Source organism: Cebus imitator, unplaced genomic scaffold, assembly GCF_001604975.1.
Source record: "Cebus imitator isolate Cc_AM_T3 unplaced genomic scaffold, Cebus_imitator-1.0 Scaffold91, whole genome shotgun sequence".
In the NCBI taxonomy this organism is placed as follows: Eukaryota; Metazoa; Chordata; class Mammalia; order Primates; family Cebidae; genus Cebus; species Cebus imitator.
This window is the reverse complement of record NW_016107406.1, coordinates 984,640-998,405: the sequence shown is the minus strand read 5'-3', so window position 1 is coordinate 998,405 and position 13,766 is coordinate 984,640. Positions and strand designations below refer to the sequence as shown.

Sequence of the window (13,766 nt, the reverse complement as noted above, 5' to 3'; positions counted from 1 at the left end):
ACTCATAGGCGGGTGTTGAACAATGAGAACACATGGACACAGGGAGGGGAGCACTACACACTGGGGTCAGTTGGGGGGAAATAGGGGAGGGACAGTGGGGGGAGGGGAGCTGGGGAGAGATAGCAAGGGGAGAGATGCCAGATGTAGGTGATGGGGAGGAAGGCAGCAAATCACACTGCCACGTGTGTACCTATGCAAAAATCTTGCATGTTCTTCACATGTACCCCAAACCTAAAATGCAATAAAATATATAAATGGAAAAAAAAATAAAAAGAAAAAAGAAAACAGTTCCTTTAGCTTCAGGGCCTCACTTCTCAAACCACAAAGCTCAAACACAGGCCAAGAGACAGACAGGTACCTGACACCATGTGAGTCCTCAGTCACCTGCTTTTTGTTTAGCTAAGCCACATTTTCTCCAAAAGCAACTCAGGCTGCTACCAATATTTTATCTTCACCCCGAGGAAGTGTTAGCTCTTTGGAATTCCATCTCCACTTCAAAAGGTCTCGGCCTATTTGCCGGGAACAAATGGACAGTGCTCTGCCTTCATCTTCTTCGACTTCTCAGTCATTTTTGACAGGCTTGTTCTCTCCCTCCTCCTTGGAAAGTTCTCCTCCCTTGGGACCATGGCAGCCTCTCTCTTGGTTGTCTTGCTGGCTCACCTGTCAGCCCGCTTCAGTCTCCTCTCCAGGCTCCTCCTCTTTCTCCTGACCTCTCAGTGTTGGGATTTCTCAAAGCCAGCTCACGACCACTATTCTTTCCATCTACAAGCCCCCTCTGCATGTTCTCACTCCCATCACTTCCAAGTTTATTGGCTTTTGTTTGTTTGTTTGGTTGGTTGGCTGGTTGTTGGCTTTTTTTTTTTTTTTTTTTTTTTTAGTCTCGCTCTGTTGCCTGAGCTGGAGTGCAGTGACATGATCTCAGCTCACTGCAACTTCTGCCTCCCAGGTTCAAGCAATTCTCCTGTCTCAGTCTCCTGAGTAGCTGGGACTCCAGGCACCTGCCACCACACCTGGCTAATCAAGTTGTTTATCCTCATGACTCCTAAATTTATACTTCCACTCAGATGTCACTTAACACTCAGATGATCCTCTACTGGACATTCTCCTTTGGATCGACACAAGAAAGTTACCATGATTGCACCAAAGCTCTTGGGTTTTGACCCTCCTGCCCCAGCCACCTCACCCTCAACATCATCATGCCACGTAATCCCCAACTTAGAAGACAATAGCAGCATCATCCAAAACACTGTTTATGTCAAATCAAATACAGGGATCTCTCATGATTCTTTTCCCTTTAGTCTCAAAATTCATTCCATTATTCCACCCATTCCAGCTCCAGCTTTCTCAAAAATTTCCCTTGAATCAACCCACCCATCCAGTTGCACAGCCTCTACCCCAGTCCAGGACATCATCATCTCTCTTTGGACCTTTACCCTGGCCAGCTTTCTTGTTTCCAAAGCCAGGAGAAAGATCCCTCTAGATCGAGAGACGATACCACCAAACCTTCAGAAGACACCTGGGAGGCCAAGACCTGAGGCAACTACAGAGAGGAAGTTTTAAGTGGCCTGGGAGCAGGTCAGGTGAGTTGAGTGGGTAACAGGGAAGAAGCTGGAGAGGCATACAGAGGCTCTGAAAGCCATGCAAGTTTGAAGATTAATGTGAGGGCAGAGAAGAGCTGAGGAATGATCATAAATGAGAAAATGCCCCTGCAGGTATGCAGGTCAGGCACAGGAGAGGCCTCTGACCACAGTGAAGGTACACCGCATGGGGACTGGAAGAGAGGAGGGAAAATACAGCCCTACAGAATTACTGCAACCAGCCAGCTAGAGGACTTTCATAAAGCTTGGTGTTTTGTTCCTATGGAGTAAAGCCAGAAACCTTTCCTTTCTATAAACAATATAGTCACAGTTACTTTTTTTAGTATTCTGAAGGGGAAAGCAGAAGAAATGTTAGCCAATAGTTATTAATTGTACCTTAGAGGAATCAGCTTGCATAGGCATAGAGAACAAGACAGGAGAAAAATAAATTTGCAAAGAAAGCCTCTCTACTAGACATTCTTCTTTTTCCCACAGTTAAAAGAAGCAAAACAGAGACCTGAGCACCTTGTCTAGCAACAGAAATGAGAGAAGAAAGGTGGAGAGGGGAGAGGCAAAATTGCTTTTACTCTTTTTATTCTTAAAAGTGGGCTCTTATAGATATTCGGAAAAATAAAACTCCAGGTTTTCAAACACGATTGTGGATTTGGGCAAAGCAATAACTTTGTTTTCTTTTCATATTTACACATTGGATTCCCATGGTCCTGTCAGCTGCTAGTATGAAGAACATAATTTAACATACTTGGCATTGTGAAAATGGGATAAATTATTCATCCCTAAAAGACCCCTTGTCTGGATATAATACCCATTTCACTTGCAAGGCCAGATAATACATGGTGGCTTAGACGCTGCAAAGTACAGATCATAAAAATTTAAAATACTACTTCCCAGGATTATCAATAATGAAGAGGTTCCCACATGGAGAGGTCCCAGGATTGGCAGGAACAATAAATAAAAGTGCAGAAGTGCTGACAAGGAGCAAGATTGTATTTTTATGAGCTGGACTTTCACAGTCCAAAAATAGATCTAAGCTGTATCCATCAGCTCATCCCTGGAGCAAAGAGACAGGTTCAGAGCCAGGACAATGAACGGCTGGCACTGAGTCCCTACTATGAGCCAGGCATGGTGCCGGGTGCCCTGCTGATGTGGACTCATTCAATTCTCATAATTCTCCTGACAACATTCTCTCCAACCCTCAGTTCTCTCCTTCAAAATCATTATTAATAATAATATTCCCATTTTTCAGATGAGAAAATTTAGCCTCCGATAGACCACTCGCTTGCCTGTGATCAGACGATCGGCCTCGGGTTGAGCTGGATTCAAACTCAAGAATGTCATACTTTTTCCTATTGATCATGGCTTTTGTTTTTTTGTAAAGGTACCCACCACATGCCTGGCACTGTGCCAAACACTTTACATCCTATATGTCAGCCAATCTTCTCAATCACTCTATGAGGTAAAGGTAATTATTCCCATTTTACAGATAAGAAGCCTGAGTCCGAGAGAGCAGAAACGACTTCACAACCTCACATGGCCACTAGGAGGCAGAGCCCAGGCTTGAACCTAAGCTCAGATCCAAGTGCCACCTAACCCTTGAACACTGATCCTGGGGAACCAGGACATAATTAGGGAGGCCATAAAAACTGTGGAATGAATGAGTAAACAAATAAATCCTATTTCTAAAGAGAGAAGGCAAACCTGCCTAAAGGGGCCTGCATCCTTAGTGGGAAACTTCCCCCATTTGCACCTCTCGCTGCTCACTCCACGCTCCCTCTTTGGGTCCGAGTTTTTTCCTCGGGCCCTTGAAGTTTGGTATTGGACCCAGAACACAGGGCAAAATGTCAGTGCTCAAAAGACTTTAGTGGCAGTACTGTCCAACCCCATCAACTCACAAATGGGGAATCTGAGGCACAGAGAGGGAAAGGGATTTGCCACAGGTCACACAGTAAGACTGAGTCAAAAGCAGGTCTCTAATATGACTGCCAACTCCCAGTTCAGAGCTCTTGCCATGGAATAAACTTTGTTTTTCTTGCTGGACCTTTGCTTTCTCCGTATAAAATTTGGCCTCAAGTGAACTACCTGGCCCAACAAATCTGTAACTCCCCATTTCTACAGCAATGCACAACATGGAGCAAGACGAGGTATTCTCCATGAGTTTCTCTATAAGGGACTTCTAGCTCCTTCTGCTCTGAACAGAGGCAAGCCGCCTGGGCTGGAATCATTACAGTGGTGCTCGTAGCTCTGCCACCTGAGTCTTCCACAGTCCAGAGGCCCAGGCCATGTCACTGCTCACCTCTCCTTGCTGCCTGGGGTGGTCCCTGTGACCTCCAGAAACAGAGAACCTGATTCTAGGACTAAACAGATAATGTTAAGAACTACAGCAATAATAATTGCACCGTAGCATTAAGCATCTACTATGTGCTGGGCACTATGATAAATATTTACTATGTATTTTCCTCATTTTGTCTTTACAACAATCCTTTGAGGAAGATATTAGTGTCATGAGGAAACAGAGGGTCAAGTGGTTAATAAACTTGCCCAGGGTCACACTGCAAGTAGGTGGAGTTAGGATTTGAATTCAAACTGTGCTGCTGTGACACCTCCCTGTACAGACAGAGACAGTGGCTTCACAGTGATCTCCCTGTGTGTGAAAGTGAACAAGTTACATCCACTCCCTGAGACCATTCACCAGCCATGAAATGGGAGTGATTTTTATAAAAATTCTGAGGCCAGGTGCAGTGGCTCACATCTGCAATCCCAGCACTTTGGGAGGCCAAGGCAGGAGGTTCGCGTGAGGCCAGGAGTTTGAGACTAGTCTGGGCAAGAAGGCCCTGTCTCTATAAAAAGTTTTAAAAATCAGCCTGGGTGTGGCAGCATGTGCCTATAGTCCCAGCTACTTAGGAGATTGAGGCAGGAGGATTGCTTGAGCCCAGGAATTTGAGGCTGCAGGGAGCGATATAGGATCACACCACTACACTCAAGCTTCAGGATGACAGAGAAAGACCCTGTCTCTAAAAATAAATGAATAAAATTTGATGCATTCTTATCCTGGACAGGAAAAATGTGGCACATATACACCATGGAATATTACGCAGCCATCAAAAATGATGAGTTCGTGTCCTTTGTAGGGACATGGATGAACCTGGAAACCATCATTCTCAGCAAACTGACACAGGAGCAGAAAATCAAACATCACATGTTCTCACTCATAGGCGGGTGTTGAACAATGAGAACACATGGACACAGGGAGGGGAGCATTACACACTGGGGTCTGTTGGAGGGAAATAGGGGAGGGACAGCGGGGGGTGGGGAGTTGTGGGGGGGATGGCATGGAGAGAAATGCCAGATATAGCTGAGGGGGGGAAGGCAGCAAATCACACTGCCACGTGTGTACCTATGCAACAATTTTGCATGTTCTTCACATGTACCCCAAAACCTAAAATGTAATAAAAAAAATTCTTCAAATGGAACTCACCCACCCCCACCAATCCCCATTTCCCAAACATTTTACAGTTTCTTGTGTGTCATCCCAAAACTGTCTTACAAATTTCAAAAATAAAACATGCTCACACTATGTGTGTTTCCCCACATGGGATCACTCCACACCACTCTCTTTAAAGCTGTTTGGATGGAGCAGTGTGTCTGCTGCATCTTTCCATGCTGGTGTGTGCAGATTAACCTCATTCTCAAAACCTCTGCTTAGGATTCTGCCTGCGTACGCCACAGCTCAGTTAACCAGGCCCTTCTCAGGGAAAAGTCCAAGTTGCTCTCAGTTCTTTTCAATATACGGTGGCCTTTACATACTTGAAAAATATACCCAGAGGGTAATTTCCTACCAGTGAAAAGCATACCAGTCAAATGGCATCCACGGTTTACATTTTACAGACAATGTCAAAATACCCTCTGAAAAACACTGCATCACATTACATAACCAACAAGAGCGAATTGAGGACAAGTTTGCCACCCGTGTTGTCAACACAAGGAAATATCCATTTTTTGTGCCAATCTGATAGGTTTAAAAGTCTAGTTTGTTTAAATTATGTTTTCAAATTATAAGGTATTTTTTGTTATGTTTATTGATTATTACCTATTTGCTGGATCTACCTAGTCAGAGATGTTGTCCCAATTTGGGATGATTTATAATTCATCTCTTGAGATTCTCTGAAGAACCAGGAGGCTCTAGAGCCTGGAGCCTGCAGGGATATGCATTTCTGCTGCTCCCTGGGGAAAGGCTATGCTTCTGTCCTGTGACTTGGGGAGAAAAAGAAACGCAGAAAGCCCAGAAAGAGGCCCAAAAGGCACACAGTCCTCAGTGACAGCCCTAGGTCCCCCTTTCAGGCCTCCCTGGCAGAGCATCATCAGGCCCCACACCTCCCCACACCCACCTGTGAAACCCTATCCTTCTCAGCATGCTCCACTTCTGCAGTCTTCTTCAAAACCTGCCGTCTTCAAGAGGCATATTCTGGATGCCCAGTGAAAGAAAGAAAACTATATCTGCGTGCCCCTTCAGTATGCCTTGCACTGAGCTGGGCCCATTAGACAATTGTCACACTGTTTCCTTCACCAGCACCCTCTTAGGCAGATATTATTGCCTGTTTTAGGGATGAACAAATTCAAAGCCCATAGACGCTAAGCAATGTGCCTAAAACTACACAGTAAGTAAATAGCTTAGCTGAGATTTGAACCCAGGTCTCTAGGACTATAAAGTGCATGTGGCCTGCCATGCAAAATTTGAAGCATGCCATACACTAGTCATTGGTTTCTAAATATCTGTGTTCCTCTCCTCCCACAAGCAGGTAAGTGACCTCCTCCAAGATGCATAAAGACTTAATAATCAATAGAAAGAAAAGGAGCATTTGCCCAGAGCACAGCAGCAGACTTGGTGATTACAGTTCACCTGGGGCTCTCCCAAGGTGGGTTGTGCCTGCCTGTGCTTTGCTTTCTGCAGACCTGCCACTCATTAGCTGGCATTCCCTGCACACCTGCATGCAGATCTTGGCTGCACTGTTCTCCTTTGGTGTATCCTAGGACTGCCTTCCACCTGTCCGAGCCTGTTTCTGCACCTGTAAAATGCAGATCATGGTAGCACGTCACAGGGGTTGTGGGGACACCTGGGGTATTGTGGCTACTTAAGGCAGCAAGGCCCCAAAGGCCTGTCCTGAAATTTGATGTCTGCAGACTAATGTTCCAGCTTCTCAAGAGCTCGCTCCTATGACCAGGGGAAAGCCACCTAGATTTGAGTCTATTTCCTCAGCTACCAAGTAGAGAAACTGAGCCCAGTTTTAAGCTAGGCAAAAGAGAAGAGATCAGCCAGTAATTTCCACTGCCCACTGCATGCCAGGCCTAAGTCTCCCGAGATGACACAGCCTCAGGTCTAGCTAGGGCCTCAGGTCTAGGGGGCAAATGGAGCAAAGAAAGCAAATTCTCCTTCTAAGCAACCTGGCACCATCTCTAAATACCACCAGCCTCCCCACCTCACTGCCACTGCCCCACTACACTCTTCTCCCTGAACGTGGCAGTGGCCTTCTAGCTGGTGTCAGGCCTCCATTATTTTCTTCTACTCCCATATTGGGGTGCTTCCGGAAACCCAGCCACCTCTGTTTTGGCAGACAGTAATCTTGTGCTGCGTGGAGGACTTATTGGGAAGAAAGAGGTAATGGAGGTCAGAAGACCAGGCATGAGACTGAGCCTGTCCCTTGTCCCTAGGGTGGCTCACAACGAGGCCAGTCTTCCAAAAATTGAAGCATGACTCTCGTGCTTTAAATCACTTAAAAAAAAAAAAAAAAAAAAAAAAAAAAAAAACTCCAGGCCTCACGTGAACAGGTGCCCGCCCTGCCTCATGTCTTAAGTACCTCCCTATCATTTGACATCTCCAGCCAATGTGGCTCCCTCCTCTACCCTCCTCAGGGCTCAGCCAGGCCTGCTGCCTGAAACCCTGTTATTATAATCAGGTCCCCTATACGTCTCATTTCTCCTCTCATTACAACACCTTGTTCTTTCCTTAATAGCCCTTCTCACAATTTGCATCTATATGCTTTTATTTGTACAATGGATTGTTCAAAGTCTCTATTCCCCATTGGACTGGAAGCTCCATGAAAGCAGTGGCCAATGCTGTCTTTTCATGGCTGTGTATCTATGGCCTAGCACAGTGACTGGCTCACAGATGGTACCCTACACAATTTGCTGGATGGATGGATGGGTGATGAACAGATGGACAGATGGATGGATGGATGGAGAGATGAATAATGAATGAATGAAGGAATACCTTCTGGTGTGATAAATACAACTACGGCTATACTTATGGGTGGTCGAGGAAGGCGTTCAGGAGAGCTGCTTTCTGAACTGGATTTAGAAAGATGAACATTGACATCATACAAGCAAAGGAGCCAGAAGGGCATTCTGGGAAGAAGGAATGGCATGTTCATAGAGGAGGAGGCATGGAACATCCTGGGGAGTGTGTGAGACTCCAGGGCAGGGTTTTCCAACCTTGGTGCTGTTGACATTTGGGGCAGGATAATTCTTCCCAGAAGCAGGAGTGGGGTGTCCTGTACACTGTAGTGTATTTAGCAGCATTCCTGGCCTCCTCCCATAAAATGCCAGTAGAATCCTCCCTCTGGTTGTAACAATGAAAAATATCTTCAGATATTGCTAACTGTCCCCAAGGGAGAGAAAACTGCCTGAAGTACCGCTGCTCCAGGAAGGTCTGGCACACTGACATTCCAGGCACAATGTGGGAGTGAAAGGCATGGAGGCCAGCAGGCCAGATAGGGTGAAGGAGCTGGAGTGGTAAGGTTAGGATTCAGGGAGGGGATATTTTGGGGTGAGGGGATGCAGAGGGTTTCCATGGGAGAAGGACCCAGGCACAGCCCTGGGAAGGCTTGGGGGCAGTGTGGAGGACTAAGGCTTATGAAAGGGAGGGGCAGGAGGCCACTTAGGAGACTGGTGCTCCTCCCAGAGGCAGACACCAGTCTCTCCAGCACCAGGCAGGGAGAGAGCACTGGGGGTTCTGGTGTTCTATTTAGGGGACCAGTCCAGTTCCCTTCCAGGTCCAGGAGCCTGCCAGGGGGAGGGCTCACGGGGCAGGTGCAGCCACAGATGAGGGAGCCTATAGTTTGAGGAAGTACTCTCCAAAAGTAGGAAACTTCTTACTGAAGGCAGTGCAATGCAGAAAAAAAAGTTGGGACATCAAGTACACTGAGGTTCCAACCCCAGCCCTTCCACTCTTCTGCAAAGTTTGGGCAGGTCATTATACTGATCTGAGCCTCAGTTTCCTCATCAGTGAAATAGGTGCACTGAAACCCACCTCAAATGGCTGCTAGGAAGATTAACTGAAATAACATGAATGTCCTGCATAGTCCCCACCCCTAGCTCGGAGCAAGTCTTCAGACAAGTTCCATGAGAGGACTCTACCTAGCCTCCAGATGGTGTTCTCTTGATACTCAAATTTCATACTGCTAAAGGAGACTCAGAAGACTGATTTTCAGTATTATAAGCACACTCTGTATTTTACATTTTCAAAAAGGAAAGCCATGATCTGATATTGGGGTCAAATATCCTTCTTTCTGATAACCATCTTAGCTTCAAATACTCACCATCTGACTGGAGCCTAACCAAAGGGCTTACAACTGTGTCAGGGCTCAATCTGCCTCCTCTACAAAAGTCCTGTGAGGTGAGTGCCTAAATTAGCATCTCTATTCTACACACTAGAAAACTGAGGCTGAGGCAGCTCAAGAAACTACCCTCCAAGTTCTTAGCGAAAGCAGGCTGGTAAGAGTTGGAGTGAGATTTGAACCCACCGAAAGAGGTGGCTTCAGAGTCATTGCTGGTGACAAGGATGCTATTCTAAGCATTTAGAAGACCTTCAGTTTCTTAAATAAAAATTACTTTTAACACATCTGTTCACAGGGGGAAAAAATTTACTCTTGTAAAGATTCAAAAAATCTAAATATTAGCACAGAAAACTGATAATACAATTCTCCAGTCAGAGAAGACAGAGACCTAAGAGACGAGAGTGGAGTGCACTGCAGGTCAGTGGCTGAGTTCAAGCCACAGACCACACCTGGGGACTTCCAGGCTGGCTGACTCCTCATTCCTGCTGAGGAGGAAGGTCCTGGAACGGCACTGCCTGGGCTCTACATCCAGGATGCTTTCCCAGCTATTTTCTGTGGGGAGCTACTTTACCACCCTGTGTCTGAGTTTCCAAAATTCGAACCAAAGTAGTGACTCCCTCACTGGGGCCTATTAACTCCTGAGAATAAGAAATAAAATTGCATGCATGTGTGAGAGTGTGTGTGTGCACATACAGCTTAGCATCAAGAATTTAGGAAGCACCTGAAAAATGGCGATGTTGTTCTCTTATAGTTTTTTTTAACCAGGCACTTTACATATGACCATTTTGAAGTAGGTATGATCCTCCCCATATCACAAAGTGGGAAACTGAGGCCACCCAGGTGAAAGACTGTGTGGTGACAATCAGAGGGAGTCTGCAGTGTGCCCCTGTGAGGATGTGTCAGACTGGGCTCCCCGGATCTTCCAGGATAATTGGTTTCCCCTTGCACACATGCAGGCCCACTGTTAGAGAAAATGAGCATCCTTCAGGCTTTGGGACAGCTTCTGGTACACCTGGATGGATGCTTAGTGGTTATCAGACCTGCATTTTCTCTCAAGGAAAGAATAAAGCCCTGGGAGGTGGATGGGAGAGTAAGGGAGGACAGAGACCATGATAATCTCTAGATGAACTACAGGAATATAGAAGGCTAGTGGAGAGATGACCTCAACACAGTCCCTTTTCTTTGCACACGTCTTAGGGACATGCAGATCTGCAAGGCTATAGCTGTTGGCCTCACAAAGCCCCAAGAAAATATCCCTCTCTTCTCCTACCCAACTTCTACTTATAGCTGGGTTCGAACTCCAGTATTTCTACTTACTCATTCTGTGAGCTTGGATAACTCACCAAATTTTCATCTATAAATGTAAATGAATAATCCCTGGCTCCCAGAGGTAATGCATACCTAAAACTGATCCTCCACTTTGGCTGCACACAGGAGTCGCCTGGGAGATTTCATTCATATAAATGCCTGGGTCTCACTCTCAGAGGCTCTGATACAATTGTTCTGGGGTGTGGCCTAGAAAGCAGGAGTTTCAAAAGCTCCCCAGGTGATTCTATCATGCAGTTCAACACCAAGAAGCTCTGATATACATGTATCAGGTACTCTATTTATATTGCCCCTTCTCATCTCTTTAGTGTTAGTTGCCTGTTCAGAATTTATCTTTAAAGGACTTATCAGTTCCTCAGGATGGCTCTTAAGAATTTTCTCTGTCTGCCACCCCGCCCCTACACGTTCTTATATTGACAATCTCTGCACTTTCAAAACAAATGATTGAACCTCTGGCCAATCAGCAGCCCCTTTATCTAGCTTTGGCTCCTCTTCTGTTGATTGGTTGAAGCCAGTTGGTTAAGACACACAATGCCCTCCTACAGATGCCAATGGGAAATCAAACAGATGGAATGATCCATTGTTCGCTCTTCAGCCAGGGAACTCTATCATTGGCCTCCAAGTTGCTCCCTTACCGTGTACAAAAGCTCACATCATAAAACCCCAAGTTGTCCCAGGTGGACCTTAAATGATACTATTTCTCCCTTCTGTGTCCATGTGTCCATAACCCCCACTCCACCTTTGTATGAATGCCCACCTCCATTCTTCATGGACTACTCCCATGTCAGGAGATGTGCCATCAGCCAGTCACTCATTTCCAGCCACGCCTCCCCCAAAGACACTCTCCTGCAGTCATGCTGCTCCACGAAAGCTCTCCATGCTTTGCACATGTGTGCCCTTTGCCTTAAAAATGCCTTCCCTTCCCCGCTCCATGGTCTGCCAGAAAGGTTTTTTACTCACCTTTAAAAGCCCAATTCAAATGCTTTCCTCTGCAGTTTGCCTAACCTGTCCTCTCAGTCCCATTCCCAAACCCTCTCCACCCCAACAGAATTTAGTTGTTTCCACCTGCGCACCCTCACAATCTTTGTAATCCTCGCGTACAGCATGTAACAGGATGAATTAAACTAATTTGTCATACTGGAAAAGGATTTTGTAATTTTGTCTTTTTATAACCAACTCCTAGTATAGGGACAGGGCCTTAGCAGATAGAAACTGAATGCTTGTTGGAGTGAATCCAATCCTCTGTCCTCAAATCTAGACCTGTCAATTTCTGAAACACCTTCCCAAAATAATCAAGAAGAATTTTCTGTCACCATCTAGAAGCTTATTAGTATTCATCAGCTGTAAGAAAACTTTAACAAGGAAAGATTAATTTGCTTGCCCATTTATGCAGATATGAAGAAAAAAATGAATAAACACTTACCATAAATCTGAAATAACATAAGAGATGTCTTGGCTCTGGAAGGAATAACTACATTTTACAAGAAATGGGGCACATTTGGCAGATAATGGAATGAAAGGGTTTGTGAGGTGGAATTTTTTGCTGCTTTAGTTCCTGAGATGGGGGGAACCTGGGGGCTGATGAGAGCAAGAGCACCTGCTTTACCTTTTCTGGAGCAGGCAGCTGTAAGTGATTAACCTCCAAGGGAGTGATGAGAGGGACGGTCTGGAAGCCATCCTCAACTGAAGGCGGCTTGGTTCCCTTCTCGCTGGGGTTACTGTTCAGCTTCACCATCCTTACGCCTTTCTTCCCAGACCTAAGGCAAGCAGTGGGATTCTGGTTACAGCAGGAGGTGAGGCAGAAAGAGAGGGCTGACGACAGAGAAAATAGCACTGTCCTCAACAGCTCCATTCAAGTGGCTCACAATCTAGTGATCAGTCATTGATCTTCCACTAGATTTCCTTACATGATTCCCATTGTCCAATAAAACTTCTTTAATCATCAAAATATGCCACCTGCCCACAGGGTTCAACAGCACTAAAATTTAAGGAATTCAAGAAAAATCCTAAACCTACACACTAAAAAATATATGTGTAAAGCAAATACCCAAGACACTAAAGCTGGAGTGTTCACACAATGCCAGTAAAAAGATTATTTTTAGTACAAAATGAAGTCCTATTATCCCATCTCCCCACCCCCTCCTGCAGTATGATAAATTTCACCTCACCACTCTGGTTGCTGTTTTATTATGCTGGTTTTCCATCAGCAATACCCTAAAACACAATAAATACATTCAATGTCTCTATGTGTACCCTGCTACATCATATATGGATTGTACATGAGGTGCAATCTCCTAAAACAAAACAAAACAAAACAAAAAGGCTAGCTTGAACCTGATCCTGTTATTCAGCCATGGAATGCCTCCATTTCCTCAATAGCGAAGGGCCATTTTTTTTTTTTTTTTGGTTCCATGGAAAGTTAGCAGCCCCCATATTGCAAGATTGCCAACTAAATAAACAAATTACATTTATTCATCTCCAGATCTCTTGGAAGTCAAATGGTGCTCCCCTCCCACCCCCAGAAGCTCAACACAACTGAATTTCTTCTCTCAATCCTGCTGATGGAACGTTATTAGACAAAACAGCGTTGTTGTGGGAGTGAAAGGGGTTGGAAGATATTGGGTAGTGGTTATAACAAAAACAAATGCCTACTTACTGTGCTGCACTCTTGGGGGTCAGAGCAGATTCAAGCCAATTTGAAGAGGAGAAGGACGGCCAGGAGTCCTCCCTCCTCAGCCCGAGCTTGTGGTGCTGAAAGGACAGCGCCTCGCGTGTGTCTGGATCGGCGCTTCTGAGAGCAGGCGTGAGCGAGCGGGGAAGAGCTCCTGGCAGCTGCCTGCCTGCTTGCTCGCTCGCGCCCCCTCCTACTGGGGAACGCGCTCCCACACCATCTGTCATCTGGCACCACCTGCTGTTTCCTATGCATGGCCACAACCATTGCATGGGACAAAATGGTTTTAAGAAAGTGGGAGGGATTCTGGCCACATCAAAAAAATATATATTTGCACCATATAACAAGGAATCCTTGAGCCTTTGGAAGAACTGGAAAAACAGGTACATTCATTTGGAGAAGGGATTGCCTCCTAAGACCTTCCAGAACAATATCATAAAACAGAATGGTTCAAGATCTCTACTGTGCTCTGACCCTGTGGTCAGGACAGAAGGGAAACATATTTATTGTGTATCTTTCATGCAGTGGGCACTTTTCCTCTTTCAGACTATTTCCCTCATTTGC

The 13,766-nt window shown here is 45.6% G+C and overlaps 1 protein-coding gene across 1 annotated transcript in view; it reads right to left on the bottom strand.

The window, feature by feature from the left end:
• The window catches only part of NSG2 (neuronal vesicle trafficking associated 2), a 63,043-nt gene extending 49,622 nt beyond the window's left edge, over positions 1–13,421 (bottom strand). Inside the window, exons 1-2 of the mRNA XM_017535104.1 lie at positions 13,188–13,421; positions 12,138–12,288 (exon numbers count right to left, since the gene is read on the bottom strand). Of these exons, the coding sequence (XP_017390593.1) occupies positions 12,138–12,266 (129 nt within the window). The 5' untranslated portion in view covers positions 12,267–12,288; positions 13,188–13,421. The remainder of the gene's footprint in view (positions 1–12,137; positions 12,289–13,187) is intronic.
• Positions 13,422–13,766: the final 345 nt, after the last annotated feature.